The sequence below is a fragment of the Rattus norvegicus genome, chromosome 15 (genome assembly GCF_036323735.1).
Source record: "Rattus norvegicus strain BN/NHsdMcwi chromosome 15, GRCr8, whole genome shotgun sequence".
Lineage (NCBI taxonomy): Eukaryota > Metazoa > Chordata > Mammalia > Rodentia > Muridae > Rattus > Rattus norvegicus.
Genome location: NC_086033.1, coordinates 45736832 through 45763772, shown reverse-complemented (window position 1 = coordinate 45763772; position 26941 = coordinate 45736832). Strand labels below are relative to the sequence as shown.

The window sequence follows — 26941 nt, the reverse complement described above, 5'->3', positions numbered from 1 at the left end:
AGGTTTAACTTCCTTCTCTGTTCTCTGATGGATGATGACAACGCTGATATTATTCTATCCCAAGGAGTAAGGACTTCTCCATGTTTTAAGGCTAAAGGAAGTAGAATGCACATTCCAACATCATCCCACTCCCAGGCCTTCCCCTTCCCCAAGCCAACTTCTTTCCCCTAGTGAGTATTTCCTGGGTCACAAAGGCTGACCCCTTCCATCTGGAATCAATCAGTCAACCCCTGACAACTTCCTGAAACACCTCACTCCATTTCCTGTTCTCTCCCCCTCCTCGCTTTCCCCCTGGTTTGCTTCACTCTTCAAAACTGCAGGCTACAGCAGCTTAATGTTAGAGGGTCAGACACAGCTAGACTCCAAAACACTACACAAGGACACCTTTGACCTTCAAAAATCTTTACATCTTAGCTAAACAAATCAAGGTCAACATTTCTTACCATTACCTTGTTAACTATTTATATGCGTCTTACCACTGACTCTGCTGGTCGTGCAACCATCAGAACCACTTGTTATTCTAAGATTGTAAACCCATCTGCTTTGAAAGAAGCACTTTCGGTCTGGATGAAACATGCCATTTGGAGGTCCCTCAAACCCAAAATCGCCAGTATTATAGCAACCGTATGGACCAAGACTTATCCATGTCTCTTGTCACCTAAACTTGACATCTCATCTTTTCCGAGGCTCTCCTGGCACCGCCAGTCTGCTGGCACAGCCTGAAAGAATGCCAATTAGGAATACAGATGTCCATAATTCATGAGGGATGGACCTCCGTGTTTGCCGCTCATCCTGGTGACAAGTTCCATTTATTTCTCTCTGTTGATGTGTCTGTATTTCAGATCTGCACAAGTCCTGGTAGATGGTAGCTCCATCCTCAGGCACTTCAACACCCACACAGCAAGCAATTCAATCATCTCAAGATACCCTCAGGCCAAAGTTCTGAGAAAGGGGAGGGGAGAGTAGTTGAATTCACTCACAGTTTACGTGAGAGTGGTCCTTCCTTTTTGCAACTCATTGTTTTATTTTGACTGTCAACTCTAATTTTTGGTTAGGCAGTAAACATAGACCTAACAGACAGGTGAGTGCACAGTCTCATTCTTCCTCCCTTAAAAAAACTATTAATTTTAACTTTTTGTTTGTGTCCTGCCTGCATGTTTGTGCATATACTACACGTGTGGTTGGTGCCCATAAAGGCCAGAAGAGGGCATCATGTCCCCTGGGATTGGTGTTACAAATGTTTGTGAGCTACTATGTCTGTGTTGGGTACTGAATGCAGGTTCTCTGCAAGAGAAGTCAGGTCGCCCTGGGTAGTTTGAAACTCACTGTGTAGGCCAGGCTGACCTCAAATTCACAGCCATTCACTTGCCTCTGCCCTGGTGTGCCTCTATTTTGAGTCACCTAATGATAAGGTAGTGTTAGCAGAGAGAGACAGGAGGGCAACACTGACATCATAGTCCCTTGAAGAGTACAAAGACAGATGTGAGAATGGAACCCACAATCATGCGAGCAGTTTCTTACAAAGTCCACCTGAAAACTGCCTTCTTCAAATTCTATTTTTCTCTTTATCACTGTTAAGACAGCCCATGTTTCTTACCCTGGTGATTTATACCAAGCAGGAGCTGAGGTGGAAAATGCTCTTTCCAGTTCATACAACATCACAGTGGGAGTAGCCCGTTAATCTGCCTTCACAGTTAATTTTTAAACAGTTTCTTTGATATTAATATTCTACGCATGGCAAGTAGACATCAAAACGGACTTATCCACACCTTGCACTACACTTTCGGAACTGCTCTATTTATCAAAAGCTCTATTCTCAAAGTTCTGACTATATGACTTTTGTTGGTTCACGTTAGCCAGAGGAATGATCTAGTCCTTCCCTGCCATCCTTTCTCGCCCCATACCCAGGTGGGTCTCCAAAGGCAACTATGTGAAGATGATTAAAAATGAAGAAGTCAGGAAGAAAAATGGGTGGGAAGGCTAAGCAATTTGCTCTTTGAAATAGACAACAATCCCATTGTTTGCAGAGAGTAATGACTCTGGTTAGAAGCCCCCTTGTCCCGCCCCTTACCCCCCTCCACCCCATCTTTAGAGTGCTTGCTCTAAAGTCACGCCAGATTCTACTATTAGTCAGGCACTGGCTCCTGCCATTTCTGTGAGGGTCATACACCTCTCAGCTCAATGTGGGGCCTCAGCAAAGCGGTAACAGAAGGCATTTATAGCTCGCTCACTGCCGAGGCCTCTCTGATACCCCTACTTAGGAACATGCATACATGCAGCGAAATAAAATGCTCTCAGAAATTCCCGTTGTTCTGCCAAGTATGGGGGAAAAAACCTTTATGACATTTTACATCTGGAAATGGAATTAGATTCATGATGTGCTTCCCCCTTATTACTGTTCGGTTGCTGTACGTGTTATTTCAGCTTTCCCGAAGCACAACTGTATGTGGGGATTTTATATTCCACCTGTGGAAGGAGAAAAGCAACACAGAGGCCATTAAAGTAAGAGGGGATCACATCAGACCACTGCCATGGGAGACAACCTAGCTGGGAGTCCACCTTGGAGGAAGAACTATGCATTGTGGTTTCAATATGCCAGCTAATCCCCATAACTGACAAGAAGGGTCTAAGGAAACAATTCTGCCTGAGCTCGCCTTAATGCTGCCCAACCTAACAACAGTTTGGCTATTGCACTTTGCTTCTTGGTATCCATCTCACTGCTGGCACATGTATTTTTCAAGCCAGATTTAAAGCCCAGATTCATCTTTGTTGACTGGACTCCGGAGTCCCTCAAATTACCTTAAACTGCCTATCCCACAAGTGTGGGTTTTTTTCCATAAAAAATATATTGATGTATTCCCAGGATTCTTAGAAAGAGGCTTTATTTCACATTCTTTGCAGGTAAAGTTTCTGTTCCATGAAGTATCAAGTCCCAAACAGGAGAACACAAAACTGGTTGCCATAGTGACGGGCCAAAGGATTCTGGGATTGTTGACACCAAGAATTGTAACTGAGCAGACAGTGCTGTATTTCAAGCAGCTGTCGAGGGTTTTACTTTATGGAGGTAAGTGTCTGCCTACATATATGCGTGTGCACCATTTGTATGCAGCCATCAAGTTAGCATTGAGCGTCCAGGCTCTGAATGCTTTAAGCAGCCTACATGGAAGACGGACCAAGATAAACAAAAGACATCAGCGACTGTCCCTGGACAGCAATATATCCATGAAAACTAAACTGTGCACCTTTCAACACTCTTGAGCCCCTAAAATGAGAGGAACTAACCTGACTTGAAGGCCTTGGTATTGTCACGAAGAATTCTAAAACTTGAGTTGTACTAGTTGAGGGGACTCACATGATGGGTTTGTGTCCATACATGTGTGTGCACCCATGCAGGTTTTAGAGGGCAGTAAATATTGAGGAACCAACTCATGTGCCTTCTGCCTCTTGTTTGAGACAAAGTCTGGCTAACTGGCAGTGAGCTTCTTGAGGACCTGCCTGCCTCTACCTCTGCCTCCATGTCACCCACTGATGTAGAATTTTTTATGTAAATTCTACAGATACTTGCAAGACAAGTTCTTGACTGAATGAGCTGTCTACCCAATGCTATCTGACTTGAAAGCAAAACCAAGCAAAAGCCCAGGGCCAATGTAGGCTCTGAAAAAGGCTTGTGCGAAAAGTCTTCCACTGGGCTGTTTTGGCAAGCTTGGCTTCAGAATAGAACTTGTATTTATTTTTACATCAATTATTTTAGTTCTTTTTTTTTACACTTACTAGAAATGTTTTAGGTCAGACTTGCTTTAAAAAAAAAAATCCAGTTGAATATGTAGCGAAATAAAGAGGCAGGACTTTTTTTAGCCAGCTTTTCATGCTGTCCCTAGAGAGCCTCTAGTCCATTCATCAGCTTCACAACTCTCAGCTCCCTTCTCAAAGGCCACGGACACTTGCCATACCACCCTACCTCGTCTCTTCCATCAGCCTCTCTGCTTTTCCCATCAAAACTTAACGCCAAGAAGGATGTTGTAGTCAAGGGCAGTATTTTACTAGCAAGAGTTTTGGGAGCCTCGTGGGAGCCACACAATACATTTGATGCAGTTCTTTGTTCGACACCACAATATTCTGCCCCCACACTCGCTCCCAAGGGACTTCCTGAGTCACCTGCTGTCCATCAAAAATCAGAAACACAGAGCCTCCTCGTCGGCAGTTTAAAAAGCCATTCATTCCTGTCGCAGAACTGAGAAACCTCTGGTCTGTATCTCAGTAATTTCTACATCTTATTGGACTAGGGTGGGCACAATACACCCAAATTTGCATCCTCTGAGTCATTTGAGCATTTTAGGATTGGCTTTCACCTGTCTGAAGTTTGGTACATTCTTTCCTAAAAGCTGTTTATGTGTCTATCAGCTTGGACATCTGTGTGTTCCCTTTCTCCCAAAAAGAACTCAAAATTCTCAAAAACAGAAAGTTAGTTAAAATTGGTATCACCCTGATTCCTGACCTCATTTGAGATACCAAATGTCAAGAGGTGTGAAGGCAGAAGGTTGCTACCGCAAAGAAAAGCTTAGAGGAGCTCACAACGTTCTACAACAAAAAGCCCCTCAGAGGTTTTCTCAACTCCTGAGAGATCGCTGTTGTCCCTGGGACTAGCTGGTTTGCTTTATGACCAGATCATGGGCTCAGCTGCTGATCAGAGGGGCCCAAGTCAAGTGGTTTTCATTATGTGTTTAGAACTGTGGCCCGGTAGCACAGTGACTTTCAAATGGGATGGGCTTCGAGATCGCACAGCAGCTGGGGCAGCTCTCAGACCAAGGTTTCACTGAAGAAACCTGCAGGCAGCTGGAGCTCTATTAAATTCGTACCATTTGGAGTTAATTTAAACTCTCCTTTCCCTCTTCAACGGGTGTGAGAGAAACATTCAACATTTTTTATTTAAGGAAAATAGATGGTAGTGCCATTAAAAAGTTTTCTATAAGAGCTAGGGGTTTAAAAACATCATAAGGGGTTGTTGGATAGATGTTGGCCCAGTTCCAAGACATGAGTAGCCATGACCTTTGCTCCTGCTTCATTCAGTCAAACAGACTAATGGTGAACACCCAGCTGTGTGGACGAGGTGTTTTTGTCAGAGAAGCTAATTTCTCCATCATTCTTGTGTGGCTGAGGCACGCTACAATATAAACATGAGGACTGTCGCATTATCCAGCTACTCCACGACTGTCAGTTCTTACACCGGCAGATCTGTGTCCAAGATTTTGTTCTCTCCAGCACCACACATTTCTTACTTCAGAAGTCTGACAGGCCTGCTCTAGGCATGCTCCCTAAAGCACCAGCAGCTCTCCTGGAGAGCCCCTGTAAATCTCCTCAGGATGCCCCTAGTCTATACCTCATCCTGTAGGAATAGATGCAGTCCAAGAACCAACTCAGCTCCTCCGTCTTTCTCCATCCAGCCTATAACTAACTTTGTCTTATACTAGAAACTCAAGGGTCCTTCCATGTCAAGTTACATCTTATCTTAAGGTCAAGGAGGTTGTGACATCTGGATGGTTCTCTGCCTAACGTAGCAATGCAAATTAAGGTGGCCATTGGCTAGAGTCTTTGCTGATCTTACAACGGTCAGAGAGAAAAAACAGTTGGTAAAAATTTTGATTTTTGTAGTTGCTGTTCATTTATCTCAATAAAACCACTGAAAACAAATCATTTGGTGGAACTTAAAGGGACTGATTGGGGAATAATTTTAAGATATCTGGAGTCTCTTTCTTTATCCTAATATTTACCCTACAATAATCCTGCCCTCCATTTTGATTTGGAGGTAGGACACGTATCAAAACTGCTCTGGGGGTAGGATACATGTCAACGAGACCGACACCAGGATGCTTCATGGAAAATCCCATGAAGCCCTCTATAGAAGTGAGTGCCCAGTCTTGCGTGGAGGATCTGCTGGTAACATAGGTAAGTTCTGCAAAGTGTTGGGAAAAACACTCACACTTAACGTTGTTAGAATGCTGAGTATCAACTGAACTCTACGTCATCCTCACTGACTGTACGGCTGAGCTCCAACAAGCACCACCAAGACAACTACGCCATGCAGGACTTCTTGCAAAAAAGAGTGCAGAGAAGCAGACCTGGGCTTTGGAAAGCATTTGGAAGCATTCCCAAATTCTACTTCCTGTATCACACTGAAGATGGAGCTGGCTTGCATTTGGGTTACCTGTGCTAGGTCTCCAGCACACAGAATGTTTTCTGTGATGTTCGCAGGTGAATAACCAGCTGGATGAGGGCATGCAGGTCTTCACTATGCCTGCCACAGAGCCAACTTGCCTATCAGTGATGGAGACTGAGCAACAATGAGCCCAAAATTGTCATCAGCTCCACCCGTGCTTTAGAAAGTAGACATGGGAAACAGCAATGTGCCAACTTGTCCCTGGGTTTATTAACTGCCTGTTCTCTATCCATATGGCAGAGAAATAAAGAATGGGGCTCATTCTGACTTTGCTTACACTGGACATCAGTGTTCTTCCTTTTTCACAGGGAAAGGGGTCCCGGAAATCCTAACTTCTCTCTGCTTTTTTTTTCTTTCTTTTTCTCTTAAAAATTGAGTGGACAGCCATGTGATGAGCCCTACAGAGTGTCTTTATGATGCTGTGTACAGGTGAGACCACACGAACTACATTCAACAAGCATATGCTGGAGGGACGAATACCCATCACCAGAAAATGTAGCACTTGTCAGACGTTGCGGAGAACGGCATGTTAGCTAAGAAACCAATAGTTCTGAGGTGCTGAAAAATGCCCCACCAAGAAGGTGACACACAGATGTGAACCTGAAGATGCTGATGAAGAGTCAGAAATTAAAAAGCAGTGAAGGGTTCTTAGACGGAGATGTGAGTATTCGCGAGGATGCCAAGATGGAAAACAGTGGGGGGGGGGGGGCGGGATTTGCTCATGAGCAGGCGATGACGTATGGGAGCTTCCTGGGGTGAGGGAGTAGAAGATGTGTCTGAGGTGGAGAGGCTGAGGCAAAGTGTCTTATCTGCCTTTTAGAATCTGGGTTTTGTGTTGATAGCTGGTAGCTAACCATGTAGTGTATTAATAGATCATTTGTCATTAGAGCTGAGAGGGGATTGAACTAGGGAAGATTGGAGGGACCCATCCATCACAGGAGAGAGGGGTGGGCTTGCCAGACGCTTGGGAGAAGGAGGAAGTGGTACTGTACCAGTGGACGAAGAGGAAATTAATCAAGGGGTAAGTGTTGAGCTCTATTTGAGCTCGTGCTCATTAGTCATTGACAGGAAGATGTCCAGGAAGGCAGGTTGAAGCTTTAGCTACATCCAAAGAGGATGAAGTATGGGGATGTGGAGCCAAAAGTCACCTGGGAACAGGTAACATTTAAACCCAAAAAGGTGTCTGGGAGATTGGGGCAGGCCCTGTGTGGACAGAGTGCTGAAATTGAGGGCTGATTTACACTGAAGATGCTGCTTGGTACTAGATGAACATCCTTGCTTTAGAACAGGAGCCCATGAAACCCTGGGGCATGCTCTGGAGAATCTTTATAATATTAAGCTTTTTATGAAAATCTAGCTTCATGTTGGCACAAAGGCCATATCTTTGACCTGATCCCCAAAGGGACTAGAGACAAGGATTAAGACCCAGATATTTCCACAGACAATTGTCATCAATTAATGACATATCCGATGGTCTTTAGGATTTGAACAGAACTGAAGAGATTGGTTTCGGTCTTCAAATCTGCTTCATATAATGATTTAGTCTTGTTCGATGACTTGAAGGGGTTTAGGGTAAAGATTCTTGGTACTACTGGTTTTAGGAGAAGAGAAAGTATTTGATTAGGTTCATGGTTTTGAGAGAAATGCTTATGTTCTGTTCAGATCTGCACAAAAGCATTCTTCAACCCGGTATGTGTTTGATCATTAGTGGAAGTTGTTTTACTATGAGGCAGAGAACTGCCACCCTTGTCAAACTGAATGATTCATGTGATCCAAGCCCTTTTCTGGAGATCGCTCTCCCACTTCTGTCCTCACCTACTATCCCTGACTTTGTGTCACATTTGAAATCTGATCCCAGTTTCTCAGTTGACCATAACAGCACACAGACAGTCCTTCCTTCATAAAAGTCTTTGCCACATAAAAGAGCTGCTATTGACGGTTACTTTCTTCCTGGAATCTGAGAAGATTCTAAAATTGCTAGGTCACACAACTAAGGAGGACCCCACCATGTACCTTAGGTACACAATGAGCTCTTGCAACTCAACAATGAAAAAAGAAGGCCTGGCTTCAAAATGAGCAAAGGACGTAAATGGGCATCTTCTAAAGGAGATGGATGAGCAAGTGAGTGGTAAGTATGTCGAAGGGCGCTGGCAGAACCTGCTTCAGTCATGAGTGACTGACAGATTGAAATAGTCACGAGATTCCACCCCACTGCTGTAGGGTGACTCATTTTAAAAATAAATCACGGGCCTGGAGAGACAGTTCTGAGCAACGTGGCTCTTGCAGAGAACCAAATTCAGCTCCCAGCACCTACGTTGGGAGGTTCACAACTGCCTGCAACTCCAGCTCCAGGTGAAAGAACAACCTCTTCTGGCTTTTTCAAGCACTGCACTTACATTCACATGCACAGTTATGAATAAAATAAACCCTTTTTTAAAAAAATGTAATAAAACCATGAGGAGTTAGAAAAACTGGTGTCTTCACACATGACTGCTAGGAATCCAAACTGGTGCAGCCACTGTGAAAAAGAATTTGGCAGTTTCTCAAAAAGTTAAAGATAGACCTACCCTGTGATCCAGAAATGCTACTCCTAGCTCTGTCCCCAAGAGAACTGAAACATATGTTCCAAAAACAACTCAATATCACAGAAGCTTTAAAGGCATAAAACACAAATGTTAGTTAACTAAATAAAAGGTGAGCAAACTGCATTCTACACAGACAATGGAATAGTATTCAGCTATAAAAAAAGAATAAGGCATTGTTACCTTACCAACCTCAAAAACACTATGCTACGTGAGAGACCCCTGAAATACTGAGGGGTTTGATTAATATGATTTATGTGGATTTATATAGGATAGACCCACAAAGGTAAAAGGCCAATCAGTGGTATCAGGTAACTGAGAAGAAACAGGAAGTGGGAAGCACGAAGTAATTTGCAAGGTGATGAGAATGTTTTGGAATCAGGAGTGGTGGTCACACAACACTGCCCATGTGTTAAAACCATTGGTGTGCATACACTAAAGTACCCGGGATGGAGATGAGCATTGTACATAAACTTCTCCTTAAAGCCACTGGTGTGCACACACTAAAGTACTTGGGATGTTAATCATTGAGGAGATGAGTATCATCTTAATGTATATTTAAAATGTGAAATAAAATGGACAGGCGTTATTAGGCTAGCCCTGGAGATAACCAGATCCTAGAATTCATAAGCCTTTCTGTATACTGCTCATCCATGAAGAAGCTAACTGCACTCAGAAAGACTGAGGTGTTCTGGCGACTCTGAAGTCAGCACGTTAATTCTAAGCCAGTTAAACACATTAACAGAGTGACTTTCACCTAGCAAAGACTTGAAGAAATAAGCAAGGCTGGTGTGCATTTGCCTCATGAAGACAATTCTAAATTGGGGATAGGGGTGAGAACTCAGAGTGGTCCAGTATATACACATCACATTCTGAGAGGCTCTTCAAATTAACAACTTGGTCAAGTGCAGTAGTATAAGATAGCCTCAAGAGTGAAGCTTTCCTGCTTCTTTTTCTCTAGGCTGTGTTTCTTCCAGCAATGTAGCAAATATTTATTCCTGGTGACAATTTAAGACTCTGGTACTATTCACTCTTTTTTTTTTTTTTTTTTTTTGGTTCTTTTTTTCGGAGCTGGGGACCGAACCCAGGGCCTTGCGCTTCCTAGGTAAGCGCTCTACCACTGAGCTAAATCCCCAGCCCCTTCACTCTTCTTTATAAAAAAACTATTTAATTTTGTAGTAACATTTGGAACCCTGGGAATGGTAAATTTTCAGAATGGGGGTCTTCCTGCAGATTCCCAAGAAGGCTGACCACATTTCTGCTTGTTTTCCTATGAATCAGCTGAGAAATCAGAGTGAGGAAGTGGAGAGAAGCAGGACAACATTAAATATTAACATTACAACTGTGTGTGTGTGTGTGTGTGTGTGTGTGTGTGTGTGTGTGTGTGTGTTGGGCCATGTGTGGTGGTGCAGACCATTTAATCCCAGTACTCAGGGGGCAGAGGTAGCCAGATCTCTGAGTTTGAGGCCAGCCTGGTCTACAGAGCAAGTTCAAGGACAGCCAAAGCAACATAGCAACCCTGTCTCAAAGAACCAAAGATAGATGGATGGATAGATAGATAGATAGATAGATAGATAGATAGATAGATAGATAGATAGATAGATAGATAGATGATAGATAATAGATAGGTAGATAGATGATAGGTAGGTAGATAGATAGATAGATAGATAGATAGATAGATAGATAGATAGATAATAGATAGGTAGGTAGATAGATGATAGATAGATAGGTAGATAGATAGATAATAGATAGGTAGATAGATGATAGATAGGTAGATAGATAGATGACAGATAGATAGATAGATAGATAGATAGATAGATAGATAGATAATAGGTAGATAGATAGATAATAGGTAGGTAGGTAGATAGATAGATAGATAGATAGATAGATAGATAGATAGATAGATAGAAGATAGTAGATAGGTAGATAATAGATAGACTAGACAAAATAAGTAAATAAAATATGTTGGTCATGGCAAGATAACTGGATAAGCATGCTGCGGTTTGTAGCATGGTGACTGCGGGGCTGTGGTTTGCAGGACGGTGACTGCAGGACTGCATTTAGAAGCATTTGCACTGGCGGGCTAGATGCCCAGCACTCCTCGTTTTTCTCTTCTGTTTGCTTTCTCTCTTTCCTCCCTCCTTTCCCTTCTCTCTTGTTTCTTTTCTTTTCAGTAGTAGGGGGTCAAACCCAGAGCTCCCCAAGCCAAGCAAACATTCTCTCCCTGCACTAAACACCGGGCTCCTACTAGTTCTTCCATGTTTCTGTCCCCAATACCCTTTTAACATTTGGCTTCACCACAGACACTCTCCCAAGGACAGGCAGGAGTAGACATAACTCCTGGGGTCCAGTATGAAGTAAACAGACATCACTCCTCACGGAAAAACAATTGCCCATTTTAAGGCCACAACAAAACACAAACCCAGAGTCTGGCACTTACGTGCCCATGATCTTGGAGGTCTGTGACCAATCCTCCTGGTTCTGATATCTTTTGTCTCAGAGCAGGGTCAAGTTGCCAAATTATCTAGAACCTTCCCTGTCTTGAGGCACTAGGCTAGCCAGCCCTGATTTTCACCCCATTGAGTCCCACGCCTCAACGTCACACTTCAGTAATTTTTCACTCTCATGGGGAACTATATAGAGCTCCGCATACTCAGGGCAGGCATGACTGGCAGAAGAACCATTTGTTGAGTTAAATGCAGTCCTTCTGGTCACTAGAAAGGGAACCTAGCAGTTGCACTTGCTCCCAACTCTAACCCAACACTCTGCTCCAGCTCTGTTTATTAGCTGTCTCCTCAGCCTGGCAGTGGCAGGGGTGATGAAATCGGTGGCAGATTTCACTGTCAGGCAGCTGGGTCACTGTCCCCAGGGTCTTGTTGTCATGCTGGGGTCTTAAAGTGACCATGGCTGCTTGGATTGCTACTTTCCAACAGGCCGAGAGACCATCGAATAGTTAAACTGGTGGAAAAGAAGGACCTGGCTGTTGCTTGCAGAAAACACATAGAGAAGCAGCTTTGAAAAAATCCCAAGGTAGTAGAGTATCAAGAATATGGCCCCTGCTGTGGGCAGCTGTGAGTGCAAGGGGCGGCCTGAGGGCTGGAAATCAAATCTCTAGCCCGGGTTGGTGCCTCTCCCATGAGGCTCTGCCAGTAGAGGCGAGAAAACCCTAAACACTACAAAATGAAAAAACCCTCCATCCTGGTAGAGGGAGGTTACCATCAATGTTATCTTTTGTATGGCTAACGCTATCATTGAGGGATAGATTGGAGGGAGGGAGAGAGAGAGAGAGAGAGAGAGAGAGAGAGAGAGAGAGAGAGAGAGAGAAAGGTAGAGAGAGAGACAGACAGAGAGAGACACACACAGAGAGAGAGAGAGGTAGAGAGAGAAAGGTAGAGAGAGAGACAGACAGACAGACAGAGACAGACAGAGAGAGACACACACAGAGAGAGAGAGAGAGAGAGAGAGAGAGAGAGAGAGAGAGAGAGAGAGAGAGAGAGAGAGAGAACAGGGTGACTTATTTAATAGGTATGATCCTCAGGGTCCCTTACCTGAAACCGTCTCATGTCCCTTGGGTTTCCTGCTGTTTTCAAACAATTCTGATTGCACTTCAGGAAAAATTTTAAAAAGAATCTGTGAAGAGAAAGCAATGTGTTACTTTTTTTTTTCAGTAAACATTTTTAAACGAGAGACTCTATCTGTGTTCTATTAGATTTGATTTGAGGGAGAAAAAAAAATAGGTGATTGTGTTTCAGGTCTGGGGAATTTCAACCAGCCATGCCTGGGAGAGGAACATTGCTGACCCCCTGTAATTTGCAAATTTGGATGTTTTCAATGGTAGGCTGAGAGCCCTCTTGCTCCATCACGGTGGGGGATTGTTAAGCGGTTCACAATCTGGGCTCTGCTCTGCACACCCACCCCCCTGGAATCTGTGCAGCTTTCAGTCTGCAAAAGAGGGCTCTGAGTGCAGCAGTGGCCCCTGCTGGACAGAAAGTATCACTCTGGGTTTAAAATGACAGGACAAGGCCCAGAACCCAGGACTCCTCCTCCAGTCTGTCCCTTTCGCTGGTCACACAATACCTTCATGCTCACACCTGAAGGTGGTCTCAGAGTTTCCCACGACATGTGCAGAAATAATAAAACACTATATAATTATCTAAAGCTTAAGTCCACCGAGCCAGGATACCTCAGGCATTCATGATTAATAGCAAACAGGAATGACATCTCGGTCCCTCTAGAGACAATCCAGACAAACACGAACCACGATCTGTGGTTATTGTTTGTAAGAACACGATTTTTCTTTTTTGAAGCCCATAGTCCATTAAATGATCAGTGTCATTGCAAAACTGGGCATCTCCAGTCACGCAGTTGCACCAACCAAGAAATATGGCAAAAGGAATCTTTGCAGTCATTTGCTTCATTCCTATTTAAAAAAAATTTTTTTGTTTCAAAATAAATAAGTTTTTCATTTATTTCACTTGCAGAGTCCTTCTTAAAAAAAAAAAAAATCCAGCTTTTGCAGTGCTGAAGTCCCAGGTGAGCTAGGCCTATTTCCCTTTCTGTTACTATGACAACGAAATTTTACCGCAGTCCCAAGGTCCCTTCAGAACTCTTGCATCTATGCCTTGAATTAGAACTTTAAAGGAAAAGATATACATTTTCCCCAGGATTTACCGATAAAAATAAGTAGAAATGAACCAGTCTTAGGAAAATTCTATTTTAAAAGCACAGGTTGGTGAGAGGCTCTTGACGTGACCCTCTGCTAATTTTTGTTTTGTTTTGTTTTGTTAAAAAAAAAACACCACACAAAAGAATTTGAAAGCACTTCAATTAACTGTATGTCTCACAAAATAAATAAGTAAATAAATAAATAAACCAATGAGAAGATGCCAGTAAGATAACGAACAGAGGGGGAGAATTGGTCTATCTAGTTTCTGAGACCCTTAGCCTTTGCTAAAAACATTGGGCAACACTCTCCCAACCCTAACTATGAGCACGGTTGGGTACAAATTTGGAAGTGACGGCTAAATTCTTTCTTCCATTATTTAACATCTGGTCTGGGCTTGTCTCTGGGGGTGTCTAGCGTGGGGTATGTGGGAGGTCAGGCATGGCTTTCTGTGTCATGGTAGGTATGGGGGTGTTAATCAAAATTCTCCAGAAGGAACAGGCAAAGAAATCCATCCAGTGCTGTGCACAGTATAGAACGTGTATAACCTGCTACAGCTTTCTGAAGTACAGGGGGACGTTTGCCTGGGCTAACTTGGGTTAGAAAGGAGAAGGACTTTTGTTTAAGTCAGGACTGAGGGCAAACATTTTCTTTTTTCTTTTTTTTTTCTTTTTTCTTTTCTTTTTTTTTTTTCTCTCGGATCTGGGGACCGAACCCAGGGCCTTGCGCTCGCTAGGCAAGCGCTCTACTGCTGAACTAAATCCCCAACCCCGGGCAAACATTTTCATTCTGGATGGAGAAATGTATCTGTATTCGTACACTCGCTAGCCATGACCACTTACAAACCCTCAGAGCTGCTGCAAGGATCTACTACAATCCTGCCTTGCTTGCTGGAGCCCCTTTTCAAACAAGACCCCAAAGGTCACCCCACACCGTAGCTGCTCCCCAACACACACCTGCCAGAGGTCATTTACGTCTTCCCTTTGTTAAAGCCAGGTTGAGGGCATCTTCGCATTTGCTCCTTGGTTTTTGAAGTTTTGCTTTTCAACAACTGGGCTCCAGATAATGTGTTCTGCGTGCCCTGTGTGTACTTCCCTCTCCTCCCCCACTCCTGTTCCAAAAAAGGATCTGGTGAAAGCATTAATGTTCACCAAGCCATTACTACGGGAGTGGTGTGGTAGGTGGAAAAGTGTGAAAGAGATAAATGTTTACATAAAACCCAGTTGATTTAGGGAAACACTCGGCCTGGTGAAAGGCTTTATTCATTTTAAATTAGAACCCTAAACAGTTCTTCAGATGGAAAACACCCAATTTTGATTCTCTTGCTTGTCTGAGGGCTTTTTGTTTGTAACCTATAGAACAGACCCCTGCATACTGAGGATGTAGCATTTGGCTCACAAAGAGGAAAGAGGAAAAGATGAGTGGGGGATGGGGGATGTTACATTATTAAATATATAACTGCTAAATGGATAATAGTGGAAGTGCTGCTGTGTGAAGTGGTTTTACATGTGAATTTAAAAATTAATTAAAAGAAATTCTAAGGCTTACAAACACTGTCAAATCTTTTCTTGGTATTTTACTGATGTTTTCTGCCATATATAAACACCATATGCACACACACAGAGATGCACACACATACCACATGTTCACACACACAGATGCACACACACACAGAGATGCACACACACACACATACACCACATTGTCACATACACAGATACATATACACAACATATGCACACACAGAGAGATACACATACACACACACCATATGCACACACACCATATGCACACACACAGAGATGTATACACACACACAGGACATGTGCACACACAGAGATGCCCACACACCACATGCTCACACACACAGATACATACACACACACCACATGTACACATAGCGCATGTACACACACACACACACACACACACACACGCCACATACACCCTTTTTCCCAACTGCTTGGTGCAAAACTCTTCATGATCCATCTCATCTATTAGACACAGAATAACTTGCAAGGAACAGATTCTCTCAGAATCCCCTGAGTCTTGATCCCTCCAAAACCAGGAGTGCCTGGAGAATGTCATCCCCCTCTATTCAGAAACAGAACCCCCCCCAAAAAAAAATAATTCCAAAATTCAGACCAAATGTGCTGATTCTCCTCAGAACAGGAGTGGTTTCCCCTTTTTCTAAACAACAGTGACTTCATGAATATTATAAGCACTTAGTGTGCTGCAGTTTGCCAGCCTTCTGACTGCATTCCTAACCAGTGAACCCAAACAACAGCAGGGATGACCTTGCTTTTGGAGGAAGAGGTATGGAGATGTGGGGTCAATGACTGGACTCCAGAGCCTGGCATTCCAGCCTGATTCCTAGATCACTGAGGCAGTGCCATGTCCCAGAAGGCTTTGCTCTACTCTAACAGATACGTGCTAGAATTGAGCTAGCCTGGACCTTGTGACCAAACCCCTTCTCTGGGCAGAGTTAGTTTCTCTGACTGTTAAAGGAAACATTTAACTGGATTATTCTGGAGTTCACTGCAACATCGATGTTCTATGATAGGGAAAATTAAATAAAGAGCAGAAGTGAGAGCCTTCCAGAAAGAGCTACTTTGGGATAAGAACCTACTGATAACAAAAGGAAAGAAATAAAATAGTCATTAAAGTCTACTGTGCTGTAATAAAATTTAAAATCCATGAGTTGTTCATGTCTGGAATTTTCCATTTCATATTTTTTGGGTCACAGTTGACCATGAGTAACTGAAACCCAAAAAAAGTGAAACTATAGAGAAAGAGATACTATATTGCTCTTGGTATGCAGGGCATCATTTTAAGTCTCAAAACCCTTCTCTCAGCAAAGAGTCATCTCATGAGTCACATTAATTGAAGGCCTCAGGTGTTTGAGAAAACTGTCAGGGATCAGTGTGGACACAAAATTGGAACCCAGTTCTTTCTGTCAACCAGCGCCATCTGGTGCTCTCTGTTCCTTACACTGTGGTGATGGCTGCATCATCACCATATACGTAAAACAAAACACTAAAGTACCCATTTCAAAGGGTCAGCATCATAACAGGTAAATGAGATCTCAATAAAGCTGCTAAGTTTGTCTCTCTAGAAGGCTGTCTAAATAAAGAGGGAAAAGAACAAATAAATGAATGGGGTAAGGAAGGAAGAAACTGGCACCTTCCCAAGAAGGTACATTATATCCAAGAAGAAAACAGTAGGCCAAAGATGTCACCAAGAAAAATACTCTTGACTTTGAAAACCTCTGCTGGTTCTGTTTCATGTCTCGTTTGATTAATGTGTTTTAAGTGTGTTCTGGATACCTTGAAAGGTCACACACAGTGGCAAAGGTCTTGGCCTTGTGAAGCATGTAACCAAACTATTCAGAATGTGCTTGCTCCAGAATCTCAAATGACTCTAGAAATATCTAGACATGAGTCTGAATAAGATCAAAGCTTATTACATGGTATTCAAGGAAATATGTATTTTCCTTTACAATCTCTGGGATACTGGGATATTCTGCATTGCTTAAGAACATAAGGAAATTCTCAGATGGCTTAGACTTGTCTTGACCCATCTTAAACAGAAATTGAATTTCAAACTAAATGTACAATAGAGGTCAAAGCTAATGCCCAATGGTTGAGACAGATGTACCACAAAATCACAGAAAAGACAACAATTGGGTATCCTTTCCAGACTCCAGGACTCTGAGCTTATATTTGAGGATCATAGGCAGTGTCCTGCTAATTGAGGTTTATGGAAGAGATCGTTCAACCTATCTCCAATTTTAAAGTCTAAGATCTAATTCTTTCTTTAAATTTTCTAATACAAAATCTTGTCAGTCACCCACCACAGAAGACCCAAGAAAGATTGTATATATACAGCTGTCTAAATTGAGGAAATGCACACTAGTGACAGCTGCCATTACAAACAACTTTGCTCCATGTAAAATGACTCCCTTTGAAGCTTCATTCTTAACTCCCTTGAAACAAGAAAGTCTAACTTTTGTTCTAGAAAGAGATGCTGTCATCACACCACCATGTCTGGTATGCCATAGACAAGATGGTGCCACACATGCTCACAAGGCCAACAACAATGATGCTGTATCTACTCGATAGCCACAAAAGCAGGCAGATCTCTAAGTGGGACCAAATGTCTGGTTACTGTAGTCTCATAGATCATGTGAGTATATAAAGGTAGGTGTTCATTGCTTTTTGAGGAAGATACCTTTTATCTGGATTAGCTATTAAAACTTTTTTAAAAGATCAGTAAATTAAAGTATAGTCAGCTTTCATTGCTCATGTGCAATTCAAAAAAAGACAACAGCCCCTTTCCCTTAAAGCACTCTCAAACCATTTCAGCTATTAAATGTATGGATTCCACACCAGATGACAGAGTGCCAAGGAAAAGAAATAGATGGGTCCTCTCTTCTCCTAGGATTTTTCCATATTGTCTCATCCTTCAGGAGATCTAGCAATCTAGACTCTGGTACCAAGGTGAGAGGCTGTGTGGAATGGACACATGGAGCCTACTTTTAGTGTTGAGAAGGCCTTCGTGGGGTTGGCTTTCCCTTGTGACTAGTTGACAAACACCAGAATCTAGATTTTTAGTGCCTTTTCTGGGCCTTTCAGCATTTAAAAGTATGCTGTGTCTTCAATCAATCAATCAGTCAATCAGTCAATCAATCAATCAATCAATCGATCAGTAAATGCCTCCAAAAGACTCTAAATTCAAGACGCAGAAGACCCAGCCTTGGCCTAAAGATAAAGTAACCTTGAAAAGTCTGATCCCTAAGGAGTCTGCCCAGTGCCCTAAAGCTTTAAGGACCCAGTGAGAATTCTGACAGCTGGCAGGAGAGACTGAATGGCCAACCTCCCAATGGTCTCTTGTCACCCCCAGAAACAAGCTGTGGGTGTAGTATGGCAAAGGTTGGTGTTTCAGGTTTGCCTAAGCAAGGTTGAAGCAGCTAGCAAGAAGGCCCAACAAGATTCATGGGCAGAGTGGATGAAAAGTTCTGACTGACTGGTTCGAGTGGCCATTTGATAATTTCAGTATCCATGGATGGTGAAATGGTTAAGGATGATGAAGGATGGTTGCAGCCATTTTTTGTAAGCTGATGGTCTGTCTTCTCTATTTAATTTAAAAAGGAAAAAAAAAACATTTAAACTATAAACATAATATATGAGCAGAGAGAACCATCAGAAATTCTTAAACGTATTATCATTAACATGAATTTCCTGGATTATTTCAGAAAAAAATTAAAAAACTTTAAGACTAGGTATCACAATATAGCTCTGGATAGCCTGGATCTTACTGTGTAGATCAGGCTGGCCTCGAATTCACAGAGATCCACCTGCCTGAGTTTCCCACATGCTGATTAAAGGTACAAGCCATCACACTGGGGCTATAGAAATATTTTTAAGCAACAATTTTTTCTTGCTTCCAGCTACTGTCAACTTCTCTAGGACCTCTTGACTCAAAGTCTATGCTGACAGTAATAATAATGGCCTATGTTCTTGGCCCCTGTTACATCATTTCCCATGCATGGTCTTATTGAATCCTTGCAACTTGGAGTAAGTAGGCACATTAATGTCTTGGTTTTACAAAGAAGCTCAAAACTTCTCCAAAGTTACCAGATTAATTACCCAAGGTGAAAACATTTGTCTGTGGAAGAGTGGGTAGGAAGCCAAGCTCCAGTCTTTCTGACTCTTAGCAAATTGTTGCTCCATGGGGATTTGTTCAAGCTCTTAACACATTGCCAAGCAGCTTTTTGCTTATGGGACATGTGCCCCATAGGTCTCCATTGGGACCATCAAGTCAGTTTCTTCTGGAAATGAGTGTGGAGTCACTCCTCTCTTGGCAAAACCAAGCAAGCACATAAACAAAAAGTGTTTATTCTTTCTATCAGGGTCCAGAAAGCTCTGGAACCCCAGTGGTGACATCGGAGTGTATAGAAGAAACTAGGAACTCCATCAGACACTTAAAAGGCATCTCAAGAATTCAAATAGGCCAAGTAAGCACAGCCCTGAGAGCTGCTGTGTTCCAGAGAAAACTCAGAAAACTGCTCAATCAAATGAGGAAGATTCAGCCATTTGTTCACCAAACTTCATGGAGGAAGAAGGCAGGAATCAGTGGCACCTGGGAAGCTGACTACAATCTTAGAAAACCCTAAACTTGAGTTTTAAGTAATTAAGAGAAAAGATGCTCTCCTATGGAAGACATTTTTAAATAGACCCAACAACTACTTCCTTTGACCACTGATAACTCCATTGTCATGTGTGGTAGCTAAAGGGAAGCCCTTACCAAGCCCCTGTCATGTGACTTCAAGGCCACTGTGAATAGCAGTGTGATTATTGTTGCTTAACATTCATCATGGAATTAGGGACTGCACAAGGCCAGAATTCGCTATCTGTGTAAAATGTCTAGGTAAGTGCCTGCCATGCAGTGAGATGGAGTCCTTTGCTAGGCACATTGCTATCCCTCTTCTCTGTGTTGTACCTCCCACTCCCATGATATTTGTGGAAGAACATATGTATGTGCATGTAGGGGCCAGAGGAACATATGTTGGTGCATAGAGGGGCCAAAGGTCAATGGTGTTATTTTCTTCAATTAATTCCTATCTTGCTTTTTGAGGCAGGATCTCTCCTTTGCATGGTAGTCTCCTCTTAGGTGTGGCTGGCTCCTCTGTAAGCCCTCCTCCTGACACCACCACCCCAACACTAGCGTCACAGGCATGTATCAGCACACACTAGGTTTACACACCTACATCAATGCACATTCAGATCCATGTGCTAGCACACCTGGTTCTTTCATGGATTCTGAAGCTCAAATTTTAAAACCTCATCTTTGCAAGCAAGCATTTTACCAGCTGAGCCATCTCCCCATTATATTTTAAACCATGGCTACTTCACAGAGAGTTGCAGCAAACTTATATTTGGTTCTCTCACGACAGGGTGTCCCTCCAATAACAATATCTACTCTCTACTTGAACTTCCCTTAATTGTTGGGGGACATATTAAAAAGGAAAAAAAAAAACCTAATTCATCCAGTCCAACAAGATTACAGGAGAAAAGCAACAAAAGATGGCTGGTGAAAGTCCTCCACATTGCAGTAAAACAGGTCAGTAATCAGAGTACATACATAGCTCCTAGCTGGCAACAGGCCCTCAGAATCATTTTCCATTCCTTGTGTACTTCAGTGACAAGCTCCTGGAAGAGGCATTTCAGTTTGGCAATAGATCTCTGCTCCTCAACATGGTGCCTTCCAGGTAGGATCTGTTGTATTCATTTAGGCACCAGGAGGTAAGACTTCCCCCCTACCCCCACTGTGTAAATCTGACTCCCATAACGATAGCCTTTATTTCAGAGCCATTTCCTGATGCCTTCTGAAGGGTCTCCCAAAGCCCCAGTGGCAAACAATTGACTGTACAAAGCAACTAAGCTGTAAAAGCAGGGGCGTCACTCTTCTCACCCCCCTCTTAATCCTGACCAATAACAGCACACTTTGGTTGCTCAAGACCAGGCTTTTGCACAGACATTTATATCAAACTCCATCTCCACTCTCATTCCCCTAAACCCCATTATTCGGCACTGTGGGAGAAAACATCTCTCAAGAAAAGTCTCTGGTTTTGCACTCAGATCAAAATCTGACGCCATTAATGAAACTGATTACAGAGCTCTTTGGGTTTGAATTGGAAAGGAAGCTGACCCTAAGGATGAGTTTGTCATTTTAATTGTCTCTGAAGGTGTCTCTGGGGGATCCTGGCAACCTACTCAAATCTGTCTTTTCCTTTATCTTTATTTTTTCTTTTGTTTAAATTCCAGTGATGGGAATCAAACCCTGGTCCTTGTGACTGCCATGTAAGGCATTCTACCACTGAGCCATACCCCAATCTTCCTTTAATTTTCAAACCAGGTCTTCTTTCTTTGCCCTGTCCCTTTCTTCCCCTCCTCATCACAGAAAGGAAAAAGAACCCAGTAAAACCAAATCACCTGGGGCTGGAGAGATGGCACATCGGTTAAGAGCACTGACTGCTCTTCCAGAGATACTGAGTTCAAATCCCAACAACCACATGGGGGCTCACAACCATCTGTAAGGGGATCAGATGCCCTCTTCTGGTGTGTCTGAAGATATCGACAGTGTACATCATACATTAAAATAAATAAATAAATCTTAAAAAAAAAACCAAATCACCTACACACACACACACACACACACACACACACACACACACACACATACTCACACGCCCCCCACACACACACACACAATTGCTGAGACTTCAGAGTGAGGAGGATACAAATCTATTTTCCGTCTACTACAATGACTCCTTGGATGAAGGAGAGAAATGAAGTTATTAGCCAGGCATTGGCTTAATGGGTTCCAGTCCCTGTCAATCCAGGCCTCCCCTCCCTTTCCCCTCTGGTTCTCTGCCCTCCCAGCTAAACTCATCTATGCTAGGCTGAGCAGTGAACACCGATTACACCAGGAGCCCTTAGCTGCTGCCTGGTCCACTGGTTTTTACTGTTTTGCCAGATGGTTGAGGCCAGTGTGTAAAACTCTCCACCCTACCATTAATTCATAACTCAGTAATAACTTTCCCACGACTCCGGGAAATTGAAGTGAAGTGCAAATGTGAATATTTGGAAAGGGAAAGGAGGTTGGACAACTATTTTACACCTGCCATATTTGATACCAGAGAGACAAAAAATCATAATAATACCCCTATTTCGGCAGACTGGAATGTACTTCTCCTTAAGCCAAAGGCAGTCGAGTAAACATGTACTCCAGGAGAAAGTGAGGAAGAAAGCTGAGAGGGTACAGGTCTCCTAGCACCACTCTCCCTCTGCCATTAGTTTATATCTATTGTACCTAGGCGCTCACTCACTAGTGACCTTGAGTGTCTCTGTAACATTAGACTCATCTGACAGATTCAGAGATTAGCTGATACGAGTGCGTTCTCTTGCTAAGACAGGACACCATCCAATGTTGGTTAGCATCATTAAACTAAAACTGACTTTTCACCTGCTCCCATACCATATGCAGCTGCAAATTTTTAAATTAAACTATGAAGCCATGCATAAATTTACATATATTACAGACTAGCCTCTCCATTTAACATGCAAATGTACTCCAATGTTTCAGAACACCTTCTGTCGCTAATTAATTTGCTGAATTATAATTAGACTAATCCTGCATAATTAATAAGCACAGATTTTTTTTTAATTTGTAAGCAGCTTGAGGAGATCATTCACTTCCTTCTATAAACTGCTAAGTAAGTGTTAAAAAAAAATCTGGAAGGAACATGTGTGAAAAGGTATGTTTGATGTCGCATACAAACTCGAACTAGATGGAAGATGCAGGAGTCAGTATTGATAATGGTACGTGTATTTGAAGCCAGCACTCAAACAATCAAAAAAAATCACACCCAGAGGATGGGGTACTAAGTCTCCCTTTGTTTCCTTGTATATAGTGTTTTATTCTTCTCCGTCTATCCGTCGGATCTTCCAAGATCAGAGAGGTGGGAAAGGATTAAAGTAACCGTATGTTGTATTAGATGAGATAATGTTATTAACACTGTACTGTATATCAAAACACTCTGTGCATGCTGGGGGCTTAGAAGCCTCTTTGATGGTATTTGGAATCATTTTCATTTTGGCTGCCAAAAACACCCGAGATCCATCTAGTGGAAACAATTAAGTTCCATTAGTACTGTATCCATTTGGTGATGATTACAGTGAAGGGTTCCTCTTCAATGCAGGGGAGTCTAGAAAAGAAAACCTCAAACTACCAGTCTAGAAAAGAAAATCCAAACTAGGCCTTTGTGCACTTGGAGATGTAAAAGTGTAGAGTTTTATGACAAAGCAGGCAACTTCTTCTTGGTCCCTGACCCCACAGAGTTCAAGGCCTAGAAAGAGAACACATGAAAATGTTTGATGCAAAACAGGGATGTGGGAGGCCGAGTCAGGCTGGACAGGTGGTCAGGCAGTTTGAAAAAAAGACTAGAGAGACAGCCTGGGGAACCCACTGGACGACCAAAGAGAGGTTAAGAAAGCATCAGAGAAAAGGAAAACTTCACTGTCAAGAATATAGAACTTCAGCTTTTCACACAGTGAAACAGTATCACTAGTAACCTAAGGATTGCCTAGCCTGAAGCACTTGAGCCTGGTTACAAAGGTACACCTGGCTCTTTTGAAATTCTGATCACCCTGGCTCTGTCTCCCCAGCCCTGGGTAGAATTAGACTGGGTACTGTTCTCAACCTGTGAGTCTCAACTACATTGGGAAGTCAAAAGATCCTCCTGTTCACAGGGGTTCCCTAAGATCATTGGAAAACACAGAGATTTATATTACAATTCATAACAGTAGCAAACTTACAGTTACAAAGTAGGAAGGAAAATGATTTTACGGGGTGCAGGGTTCACCACAACATGAGGAACTGCACTAAAGAGTCCCAGTAGGAGGAAGGTTGAGAACTACTGGTAGAAGCTGGCACTACCCTTGGCTTGTTCACTGCTGGGGACGATTCTAGAGCTTCCTGCTAGGAGAGCACTCAGCCTGACAGACTTACGCAGCCTGGAAAGTAAAATAGTTTCCTGTCACCGTGGTTATTTTATTTTATTTTTTTAATAGTGAAGTCTTCAAAACAGGTAACAATCTTCCCAGGGTCACTGACATACTAAATACACCCTCCTTCTACCAAGAAACCAACAATGACCCAAACTAAGAGATGAATTAGCTCATGAGTGGAGAAGAAAGAAGAGAAAGTGAGTCGCTGGTCCTCGTCTTGGCACAAACCAGAGGTGGATGCCAGGCCCACCCTCATAGGTCAACTCTGTATTCATGAAGGGCCATTTACACTGGGACCTCCTCATCTGGATGAAGAGGTTCCACCAGTTACCTCACAGGGCTCTTGAACAACTAACTGGAGTGCAAAAATATATCTTTTGGGAACACTTGGGAAAGGCTGTAACAATTTTTGTGAGCTAAGGGTCCCTATTGTTGAGTAGCCCTTCTGGTCAGTCCTGTTCTAAGAGATTAAATGATTCATTAAAACGTTCCTAAAACTTAAAACAGGGTGTGGGAGGACAGGAAGTGTGCCACCACTAGTGGCTCCCTGGAAAAAACACTGGTTTAATAATGCTAAATAAAAGACAAAAGGTTTCCCTTTAAAAAATAAAATAGAAAACAGCTAGAGTCATAAAAACTCATCTGGGTGTGCAGAGCTTTCTGTGAACTATCTGGTTTGTTACTTTGAAAAACTGGAAGCTAGTTTCTTTACAGTTCAGATTATGAGTGTGTCTGGTGGTTTTGTTTGTTTGTTTGTTTTTGTTTTGTTTTCCCTTTTCTTTTCTTTTTCTGAAACGGAGAAATGCTTATGGTTAAACTTAAGTGGTAAAATGGAGGGCCTCCAGGCTTCCTCCTGAAGAGTCCCTGGGTTTGTTGGCGCACACCTAAGAGTTGAAAAGACTTACAGGGTTCAAGTCCTCCCTATGACTTGAACAAGAGCAAGGGGCTTTGTTTAGAGATGTTTTTCTTCATCTAGGCCCAGTAAATCTTAAATTATGTACTCATAGGAGAGAGTATATTCCTCTGAGAGGAAGCGGTCTTGACTGTGGAGTTAGCTCCCCGTGTGTCATTCCTGGGAACTGAGACTGTGCACCCCTGAAGAGCACAGCCATAGAACGGTTAGTTAAAGCCATCACTTCAGCTAACAGTGTCCTCCCCTTAAAGAAGTTCCTAAGGAACTTCTCTAATATTAATTTTTACCGGGAGGGTTCTATTTCCTGAGCACAGTTTCTCATTTATTTTTCCTTACAAGCTACAGATTCCTCCACCCTGACTTTCCCAGTTCGCACACTCAGGATGTGCAGTTTTTAAGTGATGACAACAGCAGTCTCAATTCATATGGCGAATCTGACAGTGGGCCTTACCTCCAGCCATAGAGACATATCCACAGTCAGTGTCACCTTCAAGCCAAAAAGGAAAAAGAGAGAGAGTGTGCCCTGACAGCTAGCAGGTGGTACATATGGGATTATCATTGGCCATTAACACCGGGTTGGATATCACATTTAGCCACCTTAGACTGCATTGGCCAACCACATAAAAATATAGGACCAGGTATTTCAATATTCTGTGGCTCCCTTAGTAAAACAGATTTTTCTATTACTTAGAGGTAACTGGATTTCATTAAAAAAAATTTAACTTTTTTTTTTAAAGAAGAACTAAACCTAGATGATATAAAAGTGAAACTGGGACAAAAATCAGGTCAAGAGTTTGATACAAAAGCATTTGGATATGGCTAAGAATATTCAGGAGTGTTATGAGTTTAGGGTTCCGTGGCTATATTTAGTCTAACGGGACCCCAGCCCCTCAGCCTGCATGAGACTAGAGGAATCATACATTTATTTTCCAATTTGTTGTATAAACTTTGCCGGGTCTCAGCACCTCTATTCATTCGGCAGAAATTACTAGCTTTCGGAAGTTTGCCAGACCTTAGTACCAAAGCCAGAAACATCTTTGACACGCCATGGGAATGTTCGCCCCTGCCTACTCTTTGTTTTTAAAACAGTCTTTAGTAAGCACACAGGGTATTGGGTCTCTCTGTGACACTTTCATACCTGTGTCGACACGCACGGTTCTTAGTTGTCCCTCCCACTGTCTCTCCCTCTGTGTGTGTGTGTGTGTGTGTGTGTGTGTGTGTGTGTGTACACGCAATGAGATCTCCTGTAGCCCAAGCTTGTCTTAAACTCAAGGATGAGGATGACCTTGAACTTCTATCTACCTGCCTGTACCTCCCATGTGCTAAAATCACAGGTATACACCATGACACTTAGGGTTTCTACATGCTAGGTAGGCACTCTGCCAGCTAAGCGTCATTCCTAGCATGTGTGCATAGTGCATATGTATGTATGTATGTATGCATGTATGTATGTATGTATGTATGTATGCATGTATGTATGTATGTATGTATGCATGTATGGTATGAACATATGCACATTTCATAGTTTCCTGTGATCTGTAATGTTGCACTGGTAGCAATCATCTTGCAGAAACCACCAATAATCCATTTTTTTATTTCTGGGGAAGTGGATATCTAGAGTTGTTTCTTTCATTTTCTCGTCTAAAAACTGAAGCTCAGACAAAAACTCCCCTGAGGAAATCAAAGCCGACATGAACCTGAGCACCCAGGGCTCTAAGGCAGTCTCTGGGCTACCTTCCATGCACATACACTGTGAAAGAGTTAAACAAAAAATAAAAGTTACAACTATTGCTCAAAACTCAGTTGAGATTTTCATACTCCTAGCTGCCACTGGCAAAGTTCCTATGGGACCAGAGAGATAGCTCAGTGAATAAGAGAACTTGCTGTTCTTGCAAAGGAGCTGAGTTCAGTTCCCAATACCAGCTTCAGGCAGTTCACAACACTCTTATCTGGCCTCCAGGGAGGTACACACACACACAAACACACACACAGTCTTTT

The 26941-nt window shown here is 42.6% G+C and overlaps 1 protein-coding gene and 1 long non-coding RNA gene across 3 annotated transcripts in view; one reads left to right on the top strand and one right to left on the bottom strand.

Annotated features, from left to right (window-relative positions):
• The window catches only part of Ebf2 (EBF transcription factor 2), a 198880-nt gene that overhangs the window by 46056 nt on the left and 125883 nt on the right, over window positions 1-26941 (bottom strand). For both annotated transcript variants that reach the window (NM_001108383.1, XM_006252133.5), the window contains one exon: window positions 12345-12426. In NM_001108383.1, coding sequence (NP_001101853.1) covers window positions 12345-12426 — 82 coding nt within the window. The remainder of the gene's footprint in view (window positions 1-12344; window positions 12427-26941) is intronic.
• LOC134482138 (uncharacterized) lies at window positions 2905-9358 on the top strand. Its single transcript, XR_010058189.1, has 3 exons — window positions 2905-3064; window positions 6592-6874; window positions 8180-9358. It is a non-coding gene; the product is annotated as an uncharacterized LOC134482138 (long non-coding RNA).